At 38.5% G+C, this 25,444-nt stretch overlaps 2 protein-coding genes across 6 annotated transcripts in view; one reads left to right on the top strand and one right to left on the bottom strand.

Annotated features, from left to right (window-relative positions):
• PDE6H (phosphodiesterase 6H) overlaps nt 1-25,444 on the bottom strand; it is a 203,421-nt gene that overhangs the window by 70,006 nt on the left and 107,971 nt on the right. Inside the window, exon 4 of one of the 4 annotated variants that reach the window (XM_063786379.1) lies at nt 17,467-18,756. The exons of 2 other annotated variants lie outside the window; for them this stretch is intronic. In XM_063786379.1, the coding sequence (XP_063642449.1) occupies nt 18,746-18,756 (11 nt within the window). In that variant the 3' untranslated portion in view covers nt 17,467-18,745. Of the gene's footprint in view, nt 1-17,466; nt 18,757-25,444 lie in introns of those variants that run through there. One more of the 4 variants, XM_063786378.1, reaches the window with a different exon arrangement.
• On the top strand, nt 482-25,444 carry ERP27 (endoplasmic reticulum protein 27). 2 transcript variants are annotated; one of them, XM_063786373.1, is made up of 7 exons: nt 482-658; nt 1,022-1,122; nt 4,073-4,210; nt 18,473-18,589; nt 22,182-22,307; nt 23,799-23,996; nt 24,704-25,444. In XM_063786373.1, the coding sequence occupies exons 1-7, from the start codon at nt 565-567 to the stop codon at nt 24,749-24,751; spliced, it is 822 nt and encodes a 273-aa protein (XP_063642443.1). In that variant the 5' UTR covers nt 482-564; the 3' UTR covers nt 24,752-25,444. The 2 variants fall into 2 exon arrangements, with proteins under 2 accessions (XP_063642443.1, XP_009423191.1); XM_009424916.5 differs by lacking the exons at nt 482-658; nt 1,022-1,122; nt 4,073-4,210 and adding an exon at nt 10,385-10,570.

Genomic DNA, 25,444 nt, shown 5'->3' with positions numbered 1-25,444 from the left:
ATGAGCCACCACGCCCGGCCTGTGCTTTGGTTCTTTACATGAAACTCCCTTTCTACCTTGTGTTGCCTGGCAAAATCTTACTTACCCAGGACTCTGCTCCGGCATCCTCCGCAGGAAGAACACTTTCATTGAACCCTAGCATTGTCCCTAATACCCTTAATATGTATTGTCATAGCACCCTATGAATTTTTCTATATCACTTTCCATCTTATATTTAAATAATCTTTTTACTTGCCCATCTCTCCCACTGACAATCTAAGCTGGCACAGGCCGGATCAGATCATAATTATCTTTCTATTCCTAGCGCTAGAATCAATGCCTGGCACAGCATATTTACATTTTTTATTTAAATAAACTGACCTGACTTTCTTCTGGTTGGTTATGTTCTGAGTCCCTATTACTAACCTTGGTCTTTTATCTCAGAAGTTGAAGGCTCCCCTGGAGCCAGCTGCAAAGTTCCCAAAGCCCTAACAACCCCACAGCCAATCAGCTACAGAGTGGGCTGCCCTGAGTCGGCCTCCCAAACGCAAAGTCTAGGGTTGGAGCAGGAGCAGGAGAGGGACAATGGAAGATGCCCCGTCCAGGTTCATGTTCCTCCTATTTCTCCTCACGTGTGAGCTGGCTGCAGAAGTTGCTGCAGAAGTTGAGAAATCCTCAGGTAAAAGAAAAATGTAGTTGGGTGGCTATAGTGTGAAAGTGTTATTAGGAGAAGGAAAGGGAGCATGGTGGTTCTCTGGGTACTTTTCCTCCACACCTAGAAAGCTTTCCAGGAAATCCTGGATAAGATGCATTTTGCCTGGTAGAGAGCAGGGAAGTCTGGCAGTATCCTTCAGAGACAGACCATCAGTAGGGTCACCTTCCATATGTTAGTAAAAATATTATGCCTTGGAATGCCAACAGTACTCCTATAAATTGTGCTCTTCTTGCCCTTAGTATAGAGATAAAAGGTATAGATGCCCTCATTATTTAGAGCTGCTTCTTCTTGCCTCAGTACCCTGACATCTTGTGCTTCTCTCTCTAGATGGTCCTGGTGCTGCCCAGGAACCCACGTGGCTCGCAGATGTCCCAGCTGCCATGGAATTCATTGCTGCCACTGAGGTGGCTGTCATAGGCTTCTTCCAGGTTAGTCCCCTACTTGCAATTCCCCTAAGAGCCAGAAATGTTCTACCTCAAGGGAACCACAGCAGCCACCTGCTGGCAGATGGCACTGCATTAGAAGTGGGGGTAAAGGGAGACAGCCACGCAGTTTGATTTCATCTTGTCCATTGGGACCTCTTACTTTCAAGACATTCCCAGTCTCTAAATTATATCTTTCTCATACTTACTTCAAGAGTTCTGAGCCTGTGGGCTGCATCTCCTCATCTATGGATGCTTTGAAGATCAAGTCAGTATCTGCAGAAAGAATGCCTTCACGGAACCCTACCATTGTCCTAAACACATTTGGCCTATACTCTCATAGCACCCTATGAATAGGCAGGGGCCAGAGTGAACCCAATTTATATCATCCAGCAACACTGTTTACAGGATGCCAAACGTCCTGGACATTAGTCAGTGCACAGCCTTTTAAAGCCTTTCCCCCAAATATGGTAGACTCTTCTTTCTCTTTGCCTTGTCTGAAATGTTGGAAAAGGATGGCATTTTGTATATTCAAGGTGTTAACCTCCATCTTCCAGATTATCTTCTTGGCTAACAAAGGCAGCCATAAATGAGACTGCCTCATTCCAGCATTTTCATCTTTCTCTGGTGGTAGCATCTGGAAATCCTCACAGCTGATCAAGCCCCTACTCTCTCATAGCAGACCTTCTTGTCTGTTTCCATTTCTCAGTTACAACTCCTGATTACCCTGTCAGTTCTGCGTACACAGTTGGAAATCACTGCAATGAGATGCAAGTCAGGGAGAAAGACAGGGACTACCTTTTTCAGGAATGAGAAATCTGAGCTGTAGACAAAAACACCGTCAGAAAGACGGGGAAGGGGCAAGAGCATGGAACTGGAGGAGTGTGCAATAACTTAAACAGCCGCCAGATGCCATCATTTTGTCCTCCAGCAATTCCATCTGAAGGAGCAGAATAAGAGAGGAGGCCTCAATTAACTATTGTTCACGGCCTCTAGAAGAGTAGATACCAGCTCCCTCTGCTTGACGCCAGATGCAAGACGGGTATGTTAGTTTGTTCTCATGCTGCCAATAAAGACATACCCAAAACTCAATAATTTATAAAGGAAAGAGTTTTAATTGAATCACAGTTCAGCATAGCTTGGAAGGCCTGAGGAAATTTACAATCATGGCAGAAGGAACCTCTTCACAGGATGGCAGGAGAGAGAATGAGCACAAGCAGGGGAATGTCAGACGCTTAAAAAACCATCAGATCTTGTGACTCATGCACTATCACGAGAACAGCATGGGGGAAACTGCCCCCATCATCCCATTACTGCCACCTGGTCCCACCCTTGACATGTGGGGATTAAGGGGATTACATTTAAAGATGAGATTTTAGGTTTGACACAGCCAAACCATATCAACTGGCCATCTTCTTTTCTCCTTGCACATCTCCTCCTTCAGCCTGGGGACTTGCAGGGTAGAACATGTTTGTTCCTGTTAATTTCCTGGAGCTACTATGGATAAAGGTCCCGTGACAGCAGGGAAAATGATGCCAGCCTCTATGGAAGGCCTGGAATCACTGTTCGCAAGTGGCTTCTCTGCTCCCTCCTGCAGGCCTGGGCTGCAGAGTTGAATGCGTGAACAGCATCTTCATGTGCAAAGCTCAGGCTTATCTACAGTGGCAAGAGAGGGACTGTCCTTCCATAACCTGCATAAACTTTTGTTAAAACTTCTAAGCTTTCATTTTAATTGTTTTATGTTTCTTCTTTTTTTCTTTTTTGGCCCTTTTGATGGCGTCTATTTCATATTTTTGCATTTTTTCCTTTCATCCACAAATGTAACCAAAGCCAAAACTCAAGAGGAAGAGCCGGTGGGAGGAAAAGTCAGTTTATCTGAAGATCCAGTAAACCAAGAAGACAGTGGACTAGCATCCTAAAGTACATCTTGGCCGGGCACAGTGGCTCACACCTGTAATTCTAGCACTTTGGGAGCCTGAGGGAGGTGGATTGCCTGAGCTCAGGAGTTCAAGGCTGGCCTGGGCAACATGGCAAAACCACATCTCTACTAAAAATACAGAAAAAATTAGCCAAGTATGGTGGCGCACACCTGTAGTCCCAGCTACTCAGGAGGTGTGGCACAAGTATCCGTGAGGCAGAGGTTGCAGTGACCCAAAATTTTGCCACTGCACTCTAGCCTGGGTGACAGAGCAAGACTCTGTGTCAAAATAAATAAACAAAGTACATCTTAAGTCACTACCAATTTTAGGTTCTTTGTATGTTAAGGGCAGGGTGAAGAGGAGGGAGTTGGGATCAAGTGATAACCGGCAACCATAGGCATCTGGGCCCCAGCAAGGGTCTCAGGAAGTTGGGAACTTCTTTGTCCTTGGTCAGGTCACAAGGCACCTATACATCTGTAGCACAACATAGTTAGTTGTTTACATACTTTTCCTTTAATCCCAGAGTTAGTTTTAAAAACTATATAACTCCTATTTTTGCATATTATCTCAGTGCTCTAAAATTATTCTAACCTACATGCAGGAATGAGTAAATAAATGCCCTTTAAACAAAAATAGAGTTGGTTATGTTAGTTTGTTTGCTATTTCACCGTTAAACAAATTGTTCCCAGAAGAGTTGCTTCTCATATGTATCTACAACAGTGTAGCCAAACTAGGCAGGCCTTTATGATTTTGAGGCCTCTCTCAGCCCCTAGTAAACGTCAAGCTCTATGACAAGGCCTGACAGGAGTCTCAGGCTCAGCTACAATTTCGTGGTTACCTATTAACTCACAGAGCCTGGAAAATTCAAGAATGTCACTGCCAGTTAAACCTGAATTGTTAGGGGTAAATCATGTGTTACTGGGCAGTAAATCAAATCTATGATTTCTGGTAAGCATCATAGCATATTTCTTTTGCCTATCGTTTGTCTCTGCCCTTCGAAATAACCACTGTGGTATTATTTTTTCTCTTGTTTTTAGGATTTAGAAATACTAGCAGTGCCCATACTCCATAGCATGGTGCAAAAATTCCCAGGCGTGTCATTTGGGATCAGCATTGATTCTGAGGTTCTGACACACTACAACATCACTGGGAACACCATCTGCCTCTTTCGCCTGGTAAGTTGGGTGGGTAGCTTGAGCTTTCTCCCAGATTTTCATTGGGTTGCGGACTCATAAACTTGTGAGACTGGAAAGGACTCTATGTCTTTTACACTAATGATGGTACCAAATTCAGGGACATTGTTGACAAGGATGATGACTCAATTCAAGCTTCCCAAACAGGTACTGCTGTAATGAAATGGAAAGAGGACAGGACTGAAAGCCAGGGAATGGAATTTGTGGTACTGCTTTGTTGCTCAACAGCCACATGACTTTGGGCAGTCACTTAACATTTTTTATCTCCAATTCTTTCCTTTATAAAATAAAAGAGTTAGACTGTATTATCTCTAAGGTCACTTTGAGCTCCAAAATTTTTATATTAAATATTTTGAGGAGTTCATTTATGTTCTTCAAACATTTATTATATACTTCCTGTATGCCCTATGCAAGATACCGATAATAAAAACATATTAAATGTATTCTCCAGTCTCATAGATCTTTAAGTATGGTAGGTATTGTATATATAATATGCAAGTATCTATAATACAAAGAGAATCACTATGGGTAAAGTTTTATCACAGTTCAAAGGATAGAAGCAGTGTGGGAATTCTGGAAAAAAAAAGAAAAGAAAAAGACAACAGAATTGAAACTTGAAGGATAGATAAGTTCAGACAAGCTAAAGAATTCATGGCCAACGGGAAAAAACTCAGGAAACAGTAAACAGGCCAATCTCACTGGATCCCAGGGTACACATTGGGGAAAATGAATATAAGAGAAAGAAACTTGATTAAAATCGTATTGTGGGGAAAAAGTAGAATACCACTTTAATAAGTTTGTCCTGAATTTGGCTGTTACTGGAAAGCCCCTAAAGCCTTTACATCAGGGGAGTAACATGAACAGAAATGTGTTTTATTAGATTATTTTGACAGCAAGGTGGAGGATGGATTTTTAGGTTAAAAGGCAAGACAAGAGGGAGCTTTTGTTAGGCTGACAAAATAGACCATGTGAGAAGTATTAAGAGTCTGTAGTAGAGAGGTAGCAACAGAAATTAAAGAAGAGGAAGATCCTGTGATCATTAGATATCACAGTTATGGAAAGCAGGCAAAGCTTAAAGCCAGGGTGTCTAAGAATAGTGAGGTCATGTGCAGAAATAGGGATTTCTGATGCTTTCATTGGTCATTGAGTTCTACTTGTTGGTGGAATATCAAGAGTCCACTGAAAAAGAGTAAATTGATGCAAAAGAAAAAGTTTTCAGTATTTCGGGACTGAATGTCGTGCCCCTTCTAGTTTCCATCCTTTCTTTCCCTTTCTTTTCTCATTGAAACTTCTTTAAGTGTATTTTGTACTGTCTTTCTCTAAACTAGACACTACTATCTAGTTTATGTCCCCATCACACCATTAAAACTACATTTATCCAGGTCTGCATGGCTTCCATATTGCCAAACTCAATGAACCCTTTTTAGGTCTTATTTTACTCAACATTTCTGTCATGTTTGATGTTAGCGATGACTTCTTTCTTTTTAATGTTCTCTCTTTCCTTGAATTCTAGGAAACTACTTCTCCTGATCCTCCTGCTGCTTTTATAATCTCTTTGAGACCTTCTCTTCCTATATCTACAATGCTACCTGACCCAACACTTTTTACAGTCTGGGTCATGGAACCCAAGCTATGTGAAGGCAAAGACTGTTCTGTTCAGTGTATCCACAGAGCCTAGAACAGTGCCTGCTGTGCAGTAGGTGCTCACTAAGTATTTGTTTAGAATGAATATATGAACGAATGAATGAATGAATGAATGAATATGTTCTTCTTAAGAAGTACAATTCTTTTGCGTATTCCACTATTATGTGCTTGCTGAGCATTTAGAATATTTTATCCCTAGTCTGGACTTCTCTTATGATTCAAATGTTTGCTGGGTATATACCCTCATAAGCACTATACTCTTAAAATGTTCAAAACTGAATTTATTGTCTGCACCTGCTAATCATATTCCTCCATCTAAGATACTATTTTATTAAGTGGCTATGCTCATTTGGTCTTACATTTTTGCCAGTTGTATCTTCTATCTTGAATCTATATTCTCCTCCACTCCTTCCACCTCATTCTGTATTTAGGCTCTTAGCCTAAGCACAAGCAATTTCATTAGCTTCTGAACAGATCTCCTTTTACTACTTTATATACAGTTTCTAAAATGGTATCACAATGATGTATTTAAGATAGAAATTTGGCCATAGCACTCTTCTCTTTAAAACTCTTCAATATTTCTCATTTCTTAAAAAATCAAAAATGAGATATTTAATGTTACAAATAGGCTTTGCTGGCCTGCCCCACTGCCTGCTTCTCTAGTTCTTTTTCCATCCAGCTTCCACCCTGGGCTTTATCCTCTCAGTAGCCAACTATACACATAATGATCATCCAATTCCATGATTTTGCCTAGACTATTCCTTCTGTCTAGAATGCCACCACCCGCCAAGGGTCCCCTTTCACCTAGCCTCACCCAGATGACTCTTTCTCATACTCCAGTGAATCAGTTCAGGAATGTTACCCTTCAGGAAATATCTCTGGAATCTCCAAATGGGCCTAAGCATTCCTCTATATGTAACTCCTTATCTCTATTTTCATATACCATTTTATAATTCATATCATATATTTACGTATCTGTCTCCTCTATTACCCTCTTAGGCCATGACCTATTCAAGGTTGGAAACTATGACTTATTCATCTTTGTATTCAAAGGGCTATAATACACCTCTGGAACCTTAAAGGCACTCGGAAGGTGCCTGGGGAACTAAACTCACCTCCAAAAGCATGTCTGAAGTTGTGTGAGCTCCCTTCAGCAACCCCTTTCCCACCTGCACAGTGGTTGCTGGTTTGCATTCTCACCAGTGTGAAATAAGATTAAATCAAATTCTTCTGTGAAAAGCTTTGGTGAGGAATATATGGAAGGTTAGGCAAATGCCTTTCGTGTTGCCATTGAACCACTGGTAGAAATCCTTCAATACAAAAATTCTAATAAGCTACACTCCACACCTACTTCTTTCTCAGTTTTTCGTTTGTCGGTCTTATAAGGCCTGATTTAAAAGGCTTAGTACTACCCAAATGTCCAACAATGATAGACTGGATTAAGAAAATGTGGCACATATACACCATGGAATACTATGCAGCCATAAAAAATGATGAGTTCACATCCTTTGTAGGGACATGGATGAAATTGGAAATCATCATTCTCAGTAAACTATCGCAAGAACAAAAAACCAAACACCGCATATTCTCACTCATAGGTGGGAATTGAACAATGAGATCACATGGACACAGGAAGGGGAATATCACACTCTGGGGACTGTTGTGGGGTGGGGGGAGGGGGGAGGGATAGCATTGGGAGATATACCTAATGCTAGATGACGAGTTAGTGGGTGCAGTGCACCAGCACGGCACATGTATACATATGTAACTAACCTGCACAATGTGCACATGTACCCTAAAACTTAAAGTAAAATAAATAAATAAATAAATAAATAAATAAAAGGCTTAGTACCACCAAGATATGCACATGGGGAAGAAAAACAAGTGCCGTTGCTTCCAACATCTCTACAGGTTTAACATCCTCTAACAGGAGCACTGGCGTTGCTTACAATTTATTCCTCATAAAGCTTCACTGATGACTTCTCAGTTTTTCAGTCTTCTTTAACATCTGTTTTTTGTTTACCGCTAGTGACGGACCTAGTCTAAATGAACTCTTGGGACCTCTGTGGGCAAGATTATTTATGTGCCATACCAGAAAACAAACAAACTGGTTCCTGCCCTACTTCACTGGCAGAGCTGGAAGAAGCTCAATTTTGTCATGCCAGCTTTCAGATAAATTTTTTTTCACAGTTTACACTTTCAAAACTTTAGTACATATTTTAATAGGACCATTATTCAAGAGTTTGGAGCACTTTTTTTTTTTTTTTTTTTTTTTTTTTTTGAAAAGGGAACATCAACCAAGACTATCCTATTTTACACTGGGAAACGTGAACCTATTAAAAATTTTCTGGATCCAGTTTGTTCGGTTTGCTTGTTTGTTTTCAGAGCCTAATCTATGATAGGCACTATTACAATATTTGACCATTTAATTCACACAAGAATCTGATGAAGTAATTTTTATTATTCCCGCATTTTTAATAAAGAAATTTCCATGAGAGAATGGTTTAGTTGCCCAAAATCTCACAACTATGAAGTAACAGTTGTCTGATTCGTACCCAGCATTGCTGACTACAAATCATACCCTTTTTACTATACTATAGTGGCTTTCTTAAGCACTTGACCCTGAAGAAAAACTTTGTTTTTACACTGAATTCTATCTAATGTCCCTCATTCTAAAGCCTATTTTTCTTTCAACTATTTTCTCTTAAATTATTCCTCTAGCCTCCTAGCACTCCTTAATCAAACTGCAGAATTATTTATCAAGATTTAATCTAGACATTATATATTGTCTAAATTTACAAAATTTTCCATTTTAAGAACATATTTAGAAATAAGCTGAAATAATGATTAACTGAAAAAATAACAATAAATGGATATTACTCATGCTTGAAATGCTGGAGCAATAAATGGCCAGCCAGTGCTGTATTTATGCAACATAATATTCTCCAAAAATAGTGCAGGCCAACTATATAAAAGTAATCAGGAAGAATTTAGGTAAAATTCATGAAACCATAATAAGTTGCATATAACAGTCTTGCTGTGTGAGGGCACAGCCTGTCTTTTGTGAGTGTAACAGCATATAAACTCTCAAATTTTTCAACAGGACTCTTATTGTTGCCCTAGCAGAGATGTAACTCCCAGGTTAAATAAACTATGAGCCTGTCCTAAAATGGAATTTGAAATATTATTTGAATGTTTACCCTGCTTTGGATTTTTTCAGTCACTACTATTTAAAGAAACATAATTAACCTAACTTTGACCTAATGGGATAGTAATGAAAACACAGTGCAGTCATCCTTTATTCCTTTTACAGTTATTTATTGGGTAACTATTATAAGAAATATACCTCACCAGACAAAGAGAATCAGAAGAAACTCGTGCATGAGAATAAACTGATAAGAAATGCAAGAAGATATGTCAGATTATAAAACATTTTTTATTTTATTCTATTTTATTTTATTTCATTTTACTTTAAGTTCCAGGATACATGTGCAGAACATGAAGGTTTGTTACATCGTATACGTGTGCCATGGTGGTTTGCTGCACCTATCTACCTGTCACCTAGGTTTTAAGCCCCGCATGCATTAGCTATTTGTCCTGATGCTCTCCCTCCCCCAGCCCCCGATCCCCCGACAGGCCCTGGTGTGTGATGATCCCCTACCTGTGTCCATGATGAAACATTTTTTTAAAGTATATATTTACTAAATATATGATAAGCTGAACAGCTTTAAAAAAACAAACCGAGGACATGAGGACCTTTGTTTAACAAATGATTTCTCAGTGCCACCAAAGACATTTAATACTATAACTGTGGCATAAACTAAGACAATTTTAATACATTTTATAAAAATCTGGGTTGTTAGAAAATTCCATGGGAATTCAAATGAATATAGCTGAAATACTAATGAACAGAAAATGAGTGATTGGTATGATGTAGTGTCTACAACAAAAAAAAATCTACTTCAGATACTCTTGAGGAAACTCAAAATTATGTTTTAAGGTAGCAATCTTTCCAGTTTACTATTTCTGTTTTTCTTCTGCTGCCTCTTTTCTCTGAAATAAAAATATGATATTTTAAGTAAAATTCTTTCCATAAAACTGAAAAAAGACATTTTAAAAGGTTTTTCCAACTCTTGGTTCCTGGGTTGGATTTTCTTTCCAGTGCATTATGCAAATAATTCCCTTTACAGAGGGAGATTTCCTGTTCAAATGTTGCTTCCAGAAACCCTAAACATGAATGTTCCAGAGTTTATTAGTTTAAGAAATAATGAAAGATCAGGCATGTTTTCTTAAAAGAAGTACAACAAACTGGAGAGACTGCAGGAGGGTGGCTTTTATTAAAGCTCTTTTGCTTCTTAGAGAATGTTATCACCACTTAACATCCTCTGCCTCCAATTTAGTGCATTCTTTAAGTCCAGAAACACCCAGAGTAACTGGCTTTTCCTGTTCTCCCTGTTCTGGGAAGTATGAAGGACTGCCCGGAAAAGAGTACAGGGAGGGGGGGATTATTGGTCCATGCACAGCGATGTGAGCTGAGGCGCAGGCACCAGACCTAGGAATTCCTAGAAAAATAGTCAGGAAGCATTTAGACACATCAAATGTTAAACGAGTCCTGATTGTGATGATAATGATGATGATTTTGGTGGTTGCAATAGCAAAGCCTTAAGTATGAAGGAGACGTGCCAGCTGGAAATACAGGTCGGTAGCAGCATTAAGTATCTAGAGGAGCTGCAAATATTATTTTTTTGTGTGCTCATTTTATTTCTTTACTCATTCGTCCTGATATGGGCAAGGGAAGGGGAAGGAGGTGGTAGGAGGGTGGGCAAGGATCTACCTAAGACCTTTTCTCTTGCTTTCATGTTTTGTTTTGTTTTTTCCCAAGCTTTCTACTCAAAACTTTGTGAATTTTTAAACAATTAAATATACACAAGGAGTTCATTTTTACCCTGTGGTTTTGATTTGTTTCAAAATTCTTTTTTAGAAATACAAACTTTTCTGTACCTCAACATTTATTTATTTCATAAATTTAAATTGTATAAAGCAGTCCCAAAATAAAGAGTGCTTAAGTTGTCATCTGAATGAATGGCTGCAATTTTATGCCTCAGTGCATATAGCAGGCACTCGGCAAATAATTATTAAATAAATGGATTGGAAGAGAATGACTAGATCTATCCAGAATTAAAATTAACCATAAGGGGTGCATTGTGCATCTCCAGAGTTCTTATTGCTTTTAGTTATCCCAATGGGAGACCCTCTTGAAGAAAAGAGGTGAAATAGGAATCATCACCGGGATGACAATAAAGAGCAATCTTAGATTCTTGCTGTTTAGTGACTTTAATTTCCCTTTGCCTGAATTCCCTCCTACCTTAACTAACATGAGATTTGCTTCTCATTTTACCAGGTAGACTAGGAGAAAGTACCTTGGGGAAAAAAGGGTGGTTCTGATCCAAGGCAAGATCTGATTGGGCAGGACATATACAGATAGCACATGGAGGGGAAAGGGTTAAGGAGATGTCCAAGAGCAGATGGCCTAAGGATCTCAAAAGTGATGCAAACTATTGTAGGAAATGGACAAAATTGTTCAGGAGCTGATATTAATAATTTTATCTATAGGCGTGGATCTATCTATGGATGGTGGAGGCACTATCTTTGTGTCTTTATGGGTATGAGTAGATTGGGGTGAGGAAATAGAAAACTGAGAACAATGATTGGAAGAATGAAGTCCTATCTTTCAATATATCTGAGTGTGGTGGAAAGGCTGTTCTGAAATACAAATCTGGGATAATGGATCATGTAGCTAGACAATCCTTTCCACCAAAGACTATTTTTAAAAGTTAAAATGTGTGTGCATGAATGTGTGTGTAAGTGTGTGTGTGTGTGTGCGTGCGCGTGTGTGTGCCTGAAGGCATTAGAGAGCCAGTAAAAGAGGGAAAATATCTAGGTCAAGATCTGGAAGAAGATGAAAACCAAAAAAGATGAACCCTGCATTGAGGACTGCTTTTTGTCTAGACGGCTTTGGTCAGTTCTAGAAGCAGCCCAGAAGCTAAGAAATAAATTTGCATTTTGAGATCCTCAGGAGTTGAAAATTAAATATTGGAGTCCAGGCCTCACAAGGGGAAATAGGAGGTGAATCTAGTACAACACCTTTCACATCCCCTTTGAATCCTACAGAGCTGTACCTAAAAACAGGAATGAATCATAGTAGATAAGCCCTCTCGAGGGCTGCAGCACAGATGCAAATCATTTCAGCCCCTGAAATTAAATTAGAGTGATTTTAGATATACATATATATATACACACACACACACACGCACACACACACACAAATATACACACATACGTCTACACATATGCAAATATATATACATGTGGAATATGCATAATCCACTCTTAGCCATGCCATAGTACATCTAAAACTTAACAAAAGATAAAATGTTAAAAGAAGTCAGAGAAAAGAGAGACTATCATCAAAATACTCTCAAAGGGACAACCATAAGGTTCACAGCTGACTTCTCAATAGCAACAGTGGAATGCAGAATACAAAGCATTATATCTTTCAAATACTGAAAGAAAATCACTGCCAACGTTAGAATTCTACCCCCAGCAAAAACAGCCTTCAAAAATAAAAGGTGAATAAATATATATTAAACAGCCAAACTGGGAGAATTTGTCACTGAACACCTCCATCTCATACTAAGGAAAATAGTAAAAGGTCTTCTCTAAGCAGAGGAGAGAAAACCCACACAGAAGCTAAAAAATACAGGAATAAATAAAGAGAAGCTAAAATGCAAATATGTGCATAAACGTCAGTGTATATTGAAGATATAACAAAAATAATAATATCCTGTGAGATCTGGAATTAAAACACATGACACTAATCATGTGTAAGTCTTGAATGTAGAGCCAGAAAATTGAATTTAAAAGAGATAAACTGTATTTGAATATTCTAATGTTTGCATTGTCCAAGAAGAAGCTGAAATTGCCAATTAATACTAGGTTCTGAGAAGTGAAAAAAAATGCATGTTGTATAATGTATTCTGGCAATCCCTGAGAGAATAATTAAAGCCTATGTAACTTCTAAGCCAATAAAGGGAAAGAAGAAAATAATATAAAGTACTCAGTCAATTCAAAAGTAGGACAGAAATAAAGAAAAATAGCATTTGGAACACATAGAACCAATGGAAAATGCATAATTAAATACACCAGTAATTTCATTTCATGGAAATAATCCAATTAAAAGACAAAGATTATCAGGCTGGATTGAAAAATGCAACAATGTGCCTTCTACAAGTGACACAAGTAAAACACAGGATGGAGCTATACCATGCAAACACTTTCAAAAGAAAGCTGATATGAATATATTAATACCAAACAAAGTAGACTTTTAGGCAACAAGCATTCCTAGAGATAAAGAATAACAGTTAATAATGACAGTTTCTATTTGCCAGACAGATTTAATAATTCTAAATTTGCATTTATCAAATACATGTCCTGACACTATATAAGCACAAACTGACAAAATTGAATAAAAAGATGGTTAAAGCCACAACATAATAGAAAAATTTAACATTATTTTTTTTTTTTTTTTTTTTTTTGGAGACAGAGTCTTGCTCTGTTGCCCAGGCTGGAGTGCAGTGGTGTGATCTTTGTTCACTGCAGCCTCTGCCTCCCAGGTTCAAGCGATTCTCCTGCCTCAGCCTCCTGAGTACCTGGGACGACAGGTGCATGCCACCATGCCCGGCTAATTTTTTGTATTTTTAGTGGAGATGGGCTTTCATCATGTTGGCCAGGATGGTCTCGATCTCCTGACCTTGTGATCTACCCATCTCAGCCTCCCAAAGTGCTGGGATTACAGACGTGAGCCACCGCGCCAGGCCCCAACACTCTTTTAAATAAAATAAGCTGGTTAAAAAAAAAGAAAGATATAGAAAACTTCAACTATAAAATTCACCAAGTGACCTGATAAACATTTATAGAATACTGTATTCAAAAACTGTAAAATATACTTAATTTTAAAGACACAAATAATAAAAATAAAATGTAAAAATAAAGCTAGAAATCAATAAGAATATAACCAGAAAATCTTACATTTTAAAATTAAGAAATACACTTCTAAATAACTAATAGTTTAGAGAAGAATTAAGAACAAAAAATTAGGAAACATTTTGAACTGAATGATAAAAATTCTACATATCAAATTTATGAGTGCATTTAGAACCTTCTAAGGAGGAAATGTATAGATTTCTATGTATTTTTTGCTACTTACAAATTTAAAATTGGCCAGATAATAGGATTTTATATCTTGGAAACATAAAAACATGGAATGATCCTTAATTTATGATATAACTGAACCCCATCACTTACCCGAAGTTAGTCTTTGGGTCAGGGGGTTTCCTCACTATAGTTCCTTCCATGGTTTCCAGAAAGATGTTAGTGAAAAGGGGTCCTGATCCAGACCTCAAGAGAGGGTTATTGGATCTTGCGAAAGAAAGAATTCAGGGTGAGTCCACAGAGTAAAGTGAAAGCAAGTTTATTAAGAAAGTAAAGGAATGAAAGAATGGCTACCCCACAGGCAGAACAGCCCCAAGGGCTGCTGGTTGTCCCTTTTTTTTTTTATTTCTTGATTATATGCACTAAGGGGTGGATTATCCATGCCTCACCTTTTCAGACCATATAGGGTAACTTCCTGACATTGCCATGGCAGTTGTAAACTGTCATGGGGCTGGTGGGAAGGTAACAGGGATGACGACCAGAGGTCATGCTCCTCACCATCTTGATTTTGGTGGGTTTTGGCCAGCTTCTTTACTGCAACCTGTTTTATCAGCAAGGTTTTTATGACCTGTATCTTGTGCCAACCTGCTATTTCATCCTGTGACTTAGACTGCCTTAACCATCTTGGAATGCTGCCCAGTAGGTCTCAGCTCATTTTTCCTAGCCCCTATTCAAGATGGAGTTACTCTGGCTCAAACATCTCTGACAGCGATAGGCTCATTCTGGGGAGAAAAGGAGCACATAGGTCAGGTCAGGGGTTGCTTTCTACATTTTTTTAATTAAAAACTGGAAAACCACAATAAGATATCACCTCACCCCAATTAGAATGGCTATCATCAAAAAGACAAAAAATAACAAACGCTGGTGTGGATGTGGAGAAAGAATTTTTATACACTGTTAATGGGTATGTAAATTAGTATAGCCATTATGGAAAACAGTATGAACATTCCTCAAAAATTTAAAAATAGAACTACCATACGATCCAGCACTTTCACTATTGGATATACATCCAAAGGAAATGAAATCAATAGTATGTTGAGGAGATATCTGCACTTCCATGTTCATTGCAGCACTATTCACAATAACCAAGAAATGGAATCAACTTACATGTCCATGAGCAGATGAATGGAGAAAGAAATTGCAGTACATATACACAATGGACACTATTCAGCCATAAAAAAGAATGAAATTCTGTCATGTGTAGGAGCACAGATAGACCCAGAGGACATTATGTTAAGTGAAATAAGCCTTGTACAGAAAGACAAATACCACGTGATCTCACTCATACAAGCAATCTAAAAAATGGATCTATAGAAGTAGAGAGCACAATACTGGTTATGGAAAGCTGGGGAGCGGAGGGGGAAGTGGTGACGGAAGAGGGAAGAGGGAAGTGGGGACAGGGAGAAATTGGTTAATAAGTTCAAAGTTACAGTTAGATGAAAGGAATAAGTTTAGGTATTCTATTGCACAGTAGGGTGAGTATAGTCAACAATATTGTATTGTAATTTCATAATAGCTACAAGAAAGGATTTTTTAATGTTCTCATCACAAAGAATATTTGAGGCAACAGATATGCTAAATACTATGATTTGATTATTTACACAATGTATACATGTATTGAAACATCACACTATACCCCATAAATATGTACAAAACTGAATAGTAGGTTAAAAGTAAAATATAATAAAATAGGAAAAAGACTTCAAACACTAAGAAAAGTTTTCACCAATCAATTTGTCAATAACAATAATAGCAGTAAACTAATGGCATGGCAGTATTATTTGCAATATAGTTGGTTCTGTTTTTCTGTTTCTCTGTTCACCAGAAAAAGAGAACCAACAGGAGATAGGTAATATAGATAGATAGATAGATAGATAGATAGATAGATAGATAGATAATAGATAGATATTATATAGTAAAAATTACATTTTTACATTGTATTATTTTTATAACACAAATTATATATATAGTGGTAAATATTATATATATGAATATACATATTAAGAGATTTTTTAAATAAGATAATGGCTCATACAAATATGAAGGCTGAAAAGTCTCACCATCTACTGCCTGTGAGCTGGAGACCTAGATGAGCCAGCGTTTTAGTTTGAAGGCCTGAGGGCCGAAGCACCAATGATGTAGATTCCAGTCTGAGTCTGAAGGCCTAAGAACCAGAAACACCCAGGACAGTAGAAGACCAATGCCCCAATTAATGCAAGCAATCAGAAAGAAGGAGACTTTAATATTCACTTTAGAGAAGAGTAATACAAAAATCAAGGATCTTAGCATTTTTTTTTTTTTGAGACAGAGTTCCAGTCTGCCACCCAGGCCGGAGTGCAGTGGCGCATTCTCGGCTCACTGCAACCTCCCCTCCACCTTCTGGGTTCAAGTGATTCTCCTGCCTTAGCCTCCAGAGTAGCTGGCATTACAGGCGTGCACCACCAGCTAATTTTTGTACTTTTAGTAGAGACAGGGTTTCACCATGTTGGCCGGCTAGTCTTGAACTCCTGACCTCAGGTGATCCGCTGGCCTCAGCCTCTCAAAGTGCTGGGATTACAGGCGTGAGCCACTGCACCTGGCCTACCTTAGCGTCCATTTTAAGAAGTAAGAAAAATGAGTTCCAAGTGGATTTTAGATCTATTGTGAAAGACAATGTTTCTAGGAGAAAATATAGGAGAATATCTTCATGACCTTGGTGTAGTCAAAGATTTCTTAAAACAAAACAAAAAAGTACACATTAGCGATAAAGATGATAACTTCAACTATGTTTAAATTACCTTCTTTCATGTGCACTCACCATTAAAGGAGAAGCCCTAGTAAGAAAATATATATATTATAGAACCAACAAAGGACTCATATCCAGAATGTATAAAAACACGTTCAAATCAGAGAGAAAAAGATAGACAAAAGAAAAATAGGCAAGCAACATGAATAAACACTTCATAAAGAGGATAATTATCTTTAATTGTCCTCATATCCTTAAATTATTATTAAGTGGTTAATGAGAGAAATGCAATTAAAACCACTGAGACATAACCATATCCACCAAAATCAGTAAAATTAGAAAAACTGACAATAGCAAGTGTTGACAAGGATGTGGAGCAATGGGACCTGTCATACACAGTACTGGTATGTGTAAATTATTCACTTTGGAAGATAGCTTGGCATTTTCTACTAGTTAACTATATACATATCCTATAATCAAAAATCCCAATCTGAGGTATATGCTCAGTGGATACAGAGGCATATATGTACTAAAAGTCAAGAAGTGTTCATTATGGCATTGTCTTAATGACTAGAAACAACCAATGTTCATCAGTAGTAAAATGAATAAATAAATTGTGTTTATTCAGACAATGGAATATTATACAGCAAGGAAGATGAACAAACTACAGCTACATGCAATAACATAAATGACTTATAATCAAAATGTTAAGCCAAAGAAGTTTGTTTACATGTATTTAATGTGAAAAATGAGGTAAAACTAAACTATAGCATTAAAAGAAGCATCTTTAAGTTATAAAGGTATAAAGGAAAGGATGAAAATGGTCAATATAAAAGTCAGCATACCTTTGGCAAAAAAAAAAAGGATGAATTATAAACTAGAAGGAAGCACCAGGACTTCAGGGGTTCTAGCAATATTCTATTTCTTGACTTGGGTGGTGGTTCTACAATAGTTTTCTCTGTGATAATTTGCTGAGCTTTACAGCAAATGTTTATACTGTGTTATATTTTTCTCTACATGTGTTTTATTTCACAGTAAAAGGGTACATAAATATAATACAAATCTGACCTTGCCAATGACCCCCCTTGCCCTCAGATAGAATTTAATCTACATGCCTTGGCTTCAGAACACTTCCAAATTTGCTCTTCCTTATCCCTCTAAGCTCATCTCTCTGCAACCCTCACATCACATCTGGTAGGGTCACAGTGAACTAACAGCAGCTTCCAGAACGCAACCTCTCACATCTCACAGTATTTGCATATGCTGTTCTCTATTTAAAGCTCCTTCCTCATCCTCATTTATCTGATCAAGTCTTAGCCACTTTTCAGGAGTAACTTCTTCCTTGAAGCTTTTCTGCTCTTCCATAGGTGACATGCGGGCCTGTGATTCTCCTGTGGTGACACCTGCCACATCATGTGGGACATTTCTCTTCACTTTTTTGGAGTCTACAGGACAGTTTGTCCCCCTAGGGCAGAGAAACTCTCTTACTTATCTTTTGGTCTTCAGAGCTTTAATCAGTGCCTGTCACATGGGGGTCTAAAGACGTTTATCAATACATGAAAAAAAGATGGAATAGTGACTTCATTCTTTTTTGTGTTATCCAGGTAGACAATGAACAACTGAATTTAGAGGACGAAGACATTGAAAGCATTGATGCCACCAAATTGAGCCGTTTCATTGAGATCAACAGCCTCCACATGGTGACAGAGTACAACCCTGTGGTAAACAATACTTCCTGTTCTTAGTCCCTTCAGAGCCTGAGTCAGGGAAGGTACTGGTCTTCATAACAGAGGTCTCTTCCTCCCAGAGTTCCAATTCTTCGACCAATACAATACTGTATTGTTTATGTTACTATCCTTCCTACACCTTTTTAAGATTTAACTTGTTCCTGTTAAGCAAAAAAACAGAGAAAAGTTAAATGAACTATCACACTGCTAGTAAGAAAGAGAACCAGAATGCACAGTTAAGGTGACTAATTCAAGGCCAGGTGCAGTGGCTCACAAATGTAATCCCAGCACTGTGGGAGGCCAAAGCATGAGGATCACTTGTGTCCAGGAGTTTGAGACCAGCCTGGGCAACATAGCGAGACCTTGTCTCTACCAAAAACTTTTAAAATTAGCCAGGTATGATGGTGTGTGCCTAAAATAAAATAAGAATAAATGAAAGACAAACAAAAAAATTTTAAATGAAGCTCACTGATCACATATTTGGATGTCACAGGAATGTAAAGTTTCTGTAATTGTTTCTAAACAAGCATTTCATTTTCTGTATGTACCTCCTTGCAGACCAGTAACAAACAGTTCCTGGTCTGGCAGCAGCTGCAAACCATGCTTTGACTAGCACGTGCCTACACCCTCACCATGCCTCAGCCTTCTCTCCTGGTGTGTCTTCCTCTGGTGTTGCATGCTGCATGCAATCTGAGTAAAGGTGGTGCTCCACCTGTCCTGATCACCAAATGGCCTTCTAACACTCTCTATAGACTATAACAGTCTACAGAATTATCTAATGTGTCCCATCCTTTATTTTCCCTGACATAGATTACAGAACCTTACAGGGTATTAACTTCTAGTGATCTACATCAGCTCAAAATGCTGTACCTTCTATTCTCCAATACCAGTTCTTTACATGCATGGTATGATTTTTGAGAACTTACATAGCCCTTTCATCCTCATTTTTTCATTCAATCCTCATATTGATTTTTTTTGAGGTAGAAGAGAGGAAATTATTGTGTCCATTTTATAGAGGAGAACATTCAAGATCCAACTGATAACATTATTCAAAGTCACATCATGAGTAAATAGAAAAGGCATAATTTAAGGGACAAAATGTAACAGTAGAGGAAATGGGAGTTCAGAAAATTTAAGTAACTTCTTCAAAGCCCTGTGGCTAGTAATTCAAGCTTCAGAGACAGCCTATGTAGTTGCCCTTGCTTTTTTATGACTGGTGCCTGTGACTGAATCCTGTGGTTGTCTATTGCCCTGCACTGCCTTCAACAGGAAACACCCCTTTTCTTGTGGACTAAAATCTGGCCTACCTCTCACACCATCTTTATCTCTGTGGAGTTGGTGACTCTATTTCCACTTCTGCTAAGGCTCCAAACACATATGCCCCTGGGGTATTGGCAGTAATAATCAAAAAGGCGTTCTTCTGCATGTGGGGCCAGAAAAGATGATCTTATGGTCCCTGGGCTATGGCCTCTGTGTTGTGGCATTTTGCAAGCTAGCTAAGGCAGGGGCATGCACTAACCTTCCTGGTTTCTTATGCCTGATCTGTCTCTCATTTCGCAGAGCAATGACATATCTTTTTTAAGTTCCATATTATTAGTGAAGGCAGATTATATCAAGAGAAAATTCAGTAAGAATTTCTTTAAAGAAGAAAGTTCAATTTGTATTGTTACTTTTTTTATTTCCTGAAAGTAATATTTTTCTCATTTGGAGAACTGCCCATTCTACTATAGCTGTTTCTCATCTGCTTCTGGTGCAAAGGTTTGCACCAGTAGCAGCTGGGCAGAAAATCCCAGCCATGCACCTGACCTGCCACGCACTTTTAATGCACACACTCAGTACTTGGCGTCAAGGTGTCTGTTAGGATTAAACGAATCCATTCGGCTATGGTCAATCCCTTCTGCTAAGATAACTGTACCTTTTGACATCTTAGCTTTTATTTCTTTACTCTTCCCAGGAATTATCCTCCACCTCAGCGTTAGAATAGTGAATGAATGCTCTAAATTTAAGTAGCAGGATTTAGTAAAACAAGAGTAAATCATGTGTCATCCAATCTCCCAAATGAAGAATCTAAAACTTGATTTTAAACTCCATGGAGAAATCTTTAGGAAAGGACCCATTGGGCCCTCCTTGCCTACATATTGTAGGCAGCCAAAAGAGCTGGAGAATCTCTACAAAATTGTGTAAAATATCAGGAAGAATTCTACCTAGCTGCGCCCTTCCCCATCCTCCTAAGACTCTGACCAAAGATTTGTTAACCCACCGTGTTCTCTCTCTTCCTGTGTACACACTAGTTTTGTAGCAATGCTTTCTGCATTTAGGAGAGGGGAAAAGAGATGAGATTGGTTTGAAATAGACTCGCAGCATTATTTCAGGACAGTGAAATGAAGGGAACCAGTGCCATGGATTCCCCTCTTTTTCTTCTCCTCTGTCTGACTGGTGGCTGTTCCACTCCTCTAAGTCATTGACAACTTCATGGAAAAATCACCATCTCTAATCAGCAAAACAAGGTCAATGCTTCTGGTCTCCTGAAGAGCTCACCTTCTGCTGACCTTTGATACATTGGTTCAACCACATTTGAGATTGAGTTTGTTTATATGGCGTTTTGCTATCCACTGTGCATGAGGCAGTCCATCCTGATGATCAAGAGCATGGACTCTGGAGCTAGACCACCTGGTGTGAATCCCTGTCTGCCATTTATTTGACTCTTGGAGAATTAGTCTATCTATGCCTCAATTTCCTCATTTGAAAAACTGGGACCTCGAAGATTAAATTACTTATTATTTGTTAAGAGTTGGAGACAGTGCCTTCCACATAATGAACACTCAATAAGTATGAACTACTAATATGTACTCAAACAAAGTCTACATTTTAAGTGTCTCTGACTAGTCTTGCAACAAGAAAGGGGGCTGAAATAAAGTGACTAATATGTTACATAGTGTATTAGTTGTCTATTGCTGCAGAACAGATTACTCCAAATCTTAGGAGTTTCAAATAAAAAACATTGATAATCTCATGCAGTTTCTGCAGGTCATCCAATTTGGGGTGGCTAGGGCTAGATGCTTCTGGTTTGAGGTCTCTTGGGAGGTTGCAGTCATTGGTCAGGGCTGCAGTCATCTGAAGGCTCAACTGGAGCTGGGGATCTGCTTCCAAGATGGCTCCCTCACATGAATAGCAAGTCAATGCTGGCTGTTAGTAGAAGGACTTAGTTCCTGGCCATGCGTTTCTCCTCAGAGGACTGCTTGAGTGCCCTACACTGGGGCTGGTATTCCTCAGAGTGAGAGATAGAGAGAAGAGCAGAAACCATAATGTCTTTTAAGACTTCACCTTAGAAGTCGCACTCCATCATTTCTGCAACATTGTCTTGGTTACTCAGTTCCACCCCATTCAGTGTGGGAAGGAAGGATCTACACAGTTGCATGAAAACAAGATGGTAAGACTTAACTGAGAGCCATCTTGGAAGCTAGTTCCATTTGTGTTACCAGTGGCCAGCTCTCATTTATGTTTCAATCTACCTATTCACTCCTTCCCAGGTACTAATGCATTCTTTCTCTCTTTCACTCTACTGTAACACATTTCGACTTGCCAGACTGTGATTGGGCTATTCAACAGCATAATTCAGATTCATCTCCTCCTGATAATGAACAAGGCCTCCCCAGAGTATGAAGAGAACATGCACAGATACCAGAAGGCAGCCAAGCTCTTCCAGGGGAAGGTAAGGCAAGAATGGGAATATCCTATTGCATACACACCTCCAGGACACTAGGAAAAGGGAGATGGGGCTAGGAAGCAGAGATAAATAAGGAAAACAACTATGGTTAGGAGATAGCAAAGCAAGAAGTAGGACATAATAAATCACATTATTTGAAATTAGAGATGTTGTATTTTATCATATTAAAGGCATATGTAATTATATCTTCCTGTAGTGATTAAGTGTGGGTTTTTTCCTGCATTGATTAGTAGAGAGAAAATAGAGATCCAAAGAGACTGAAAGCAAAATCACCTCTAAGTCACCATTTGTTTAATCCTTCCCATAATTTCATAGAGATTTAGACCTCAGGGCTCATTTCTCATATAAAACAGCTATCAAGTACCTGGTACCTGCTCAATATACAATGAATATTTCTTTCTTTCCCTCCCCTCCTTTGTGAAGTTCTGCTTGATATTACTGAAATAGTAAAACTTCAACTACTTCAAGGCTACTGTGCCTAACTAGTGACTGTTCTAATGATGAGAACTGTCTGGTAATAAAATAAGCGCCTTTCTGATGGTTGGTTCTCTAACACTGAAAGTATTTAGTGTTACTGAAAGTAGACAATCATCTGATCAGAATATTATAAAGAAGATTTCTACTTTGGGTTGAAGGTTTGATTTAATAATATAAAATAGTCTACATTTATCAAGCACTTACTATAGGCCAAAAGCTGAATAAAAATATTAATGCGTTACCTCATTTAATTTCCCCCACCAAAAGCCCATTTTGCCAATGAGAAAACTGAGTCTCGGAGAGGGTGAGTAATGTGCCCAAACTCACGTAACTAGAGAGTACCAGAGGCAGAATTTAAAACGTGCTCTCTGCTCCTAACCATTAGGCTATACTTCCTTTCTTAGATAATCACTAAAGTAATTTCCAATTCTATGTTCTTAAAATTAAATCAATCTCGTCAAAGGGGTAAAACACCAAAGCAACACAAAATAATAGGAAATTCATTTTTTTTAACTTTTAAGTTCAGGGGTACATGTGAAGGCTTATTACGTAGTTGAACTTGTGTTATGGGACTTCCTTGTACAGATGATTTCATCACCCACGCATTAAGCCCAGCATGAAATTGTTATCTTTTCTGCTCCTCCCCCTCCTCCCACCCTCCACCCCCCAAGTAGACCCCAGTGTCTGTTGTTCCCTTCTTTGTGTTCATGAGTTCTCATCATTTAGCTCCCACTTAGAAGTGGGAACATGCGATATTTGGTTTTCTCTTCCTGTGTTAGTTTGCTAAGGATAATAGCCTCCAGCCCCATCCACGTTCCCACAAAAGACATGATTTTGTTCTTTGTTACGGCTGCAAAAATTTATTTTAACTCAAGATTTCAATTGCATGGTGCAGACCATAAATTCAATCAGTGTGAGCTGCAACAATTACAAGGTATCTCTTTATCCCTGGACCTCACCTCAGATAGAACTTTTTCTTTCAAACTTCCACAACTGCAGATTCTCTTTATTCTGGTGGACAGTGGTGTGAAAGAAAATGGGAAGGTGATATCATTTTTCAAACTAAAGGAGTCTCAACTGCCAGCTTTGGCAATTTACCGGACTCTAGATGACGAGTGGGATACACTGCCCACAGCAGAAGTTTCCGTAGAGCATGTGCAAAACTTTTGTGATGGATTCCTAAGTGGAAAATTGTTGGTAAGTGTGAGACTGCAGGTAAAGCAAATTGTTTTCTTTCTATGTCCCTTTTATTTCCTGTTGAATAAGAATTCTTTGGGCTCAGAGAGGGAGGAGAGCAAAATGTTGGTTAATGGATACCAAGTGCAGATAGATAGGAGGAATGTCTAGTGTTCTGTAGCACTACAGGGTGGCTGTCATTAAGAACAATGTATTATATATTTTCAAATAGCTAGAAGAGTAGATTTTGAATGTTTCCAACACAAAGAAATGATAAATGTTTGAAGCAATGGATATGCTAATTGTCCTGATTTGATCATTACAAGCTGTATACGTGTATAGAAATATCACTCTGTACCCCATAAAAACATAACTATTATGTGTCAATTAAAAACAAAGATAAAAGCAAAAAAATTAAAGTTAAAAAAATTATTTGGGCTCTACTAGATTTGATTAAAAGCAAAAGTCTATGAGGATATGGTGGCCGGAGTCAGGATGCTTGTTAGGATATATCGTGAGACTCAAACTAGAAAAGCATGTTTGGAAAGGCCTTGCATATTCAGAGGCTGAATTTTGGACTTCAGCATTTAGTGTAAAGCATTAATGGGCAACAAATCAAACTTCATATAAAAGGGTTCATGAGATAAAAATTAAAGAAGGACTTAGGACTTCCAGGAGTAAACAGCTCAGTTTACTAATCTAAATATCATTGTTATAATGTTTTCCAGAAAGAAAATCGTGAATCAGAAGGAAAGACTCCAAAGGTGGAACTCTGACTTCTCCTTGGAACTACATATGACCAAGTATCTACTTTATGCAAAGTAAAAAGGCACAACTCAAAACTCAGAGACACTAAACAACAGGATCACCAGGCCTGCCACCCACACACACACATGCACGCGCACACACGCACGCACACGTGCACACACACGCGCGCACGCACACACACACACAGAGCTTCATTTCCTGTCTTAAAATCTCATTTTCTCTTCTTCCTTCTTTTAAACTTCATATCCTCACTCCCTATCCAATTTCCTTCTTATTGTGCATTCATACTCTGTAAGCCCATCTGTAACACACCTAGATCAAGGCTTTAAGAGACTCACTATGATGCCTCTATGAAAGAGAGGCATTCCTAGAGAAAGATTGTTCCAATTTGTCATTTAATATCAAGTTTGTATACTGCACATGACTTACACACAACATAGTTCCTGCTCTTTTAAGGTTACCTAAGGGTTGAAACTCTACCTTCTTTCATAAGCACATGTCCGTCTCTGACTCAGGATCAAAAACCAAAGGATGGTTTTAAACACCTTTCTAAAATTGTCTTTTTGCCAGAAGTTAAAGGCTGTCTCCAAGTCCCTGAACTCAGCAGAAATAGACCATGTGAAAACTCCATGCTTGGTTAGCATCTCCAACTCCCCATGTAAATCAACAACCTGCATAATAAATAAAAGGCAATCATGTTA

Source organism: Pan troglodytes, chromosome 10 (genome assembly GCF_028858775.2).
Source record: "Pan troglodytes isolate AG18354 chromosome 10, NHGRI_mPanTro3-v2.0_pri, whole genome shotgun sequence".
Classification (NCBI taxonomy): Eukaryota; Metazoa; Chordata; class Mammalia; order Primates; family Hominidae; genus Pan; species Pan troglodytes.
Note: the sequence above shows the minus strand (reverse complement) of the source record. Positions and strands in the feature narration are given on the sequence as shown.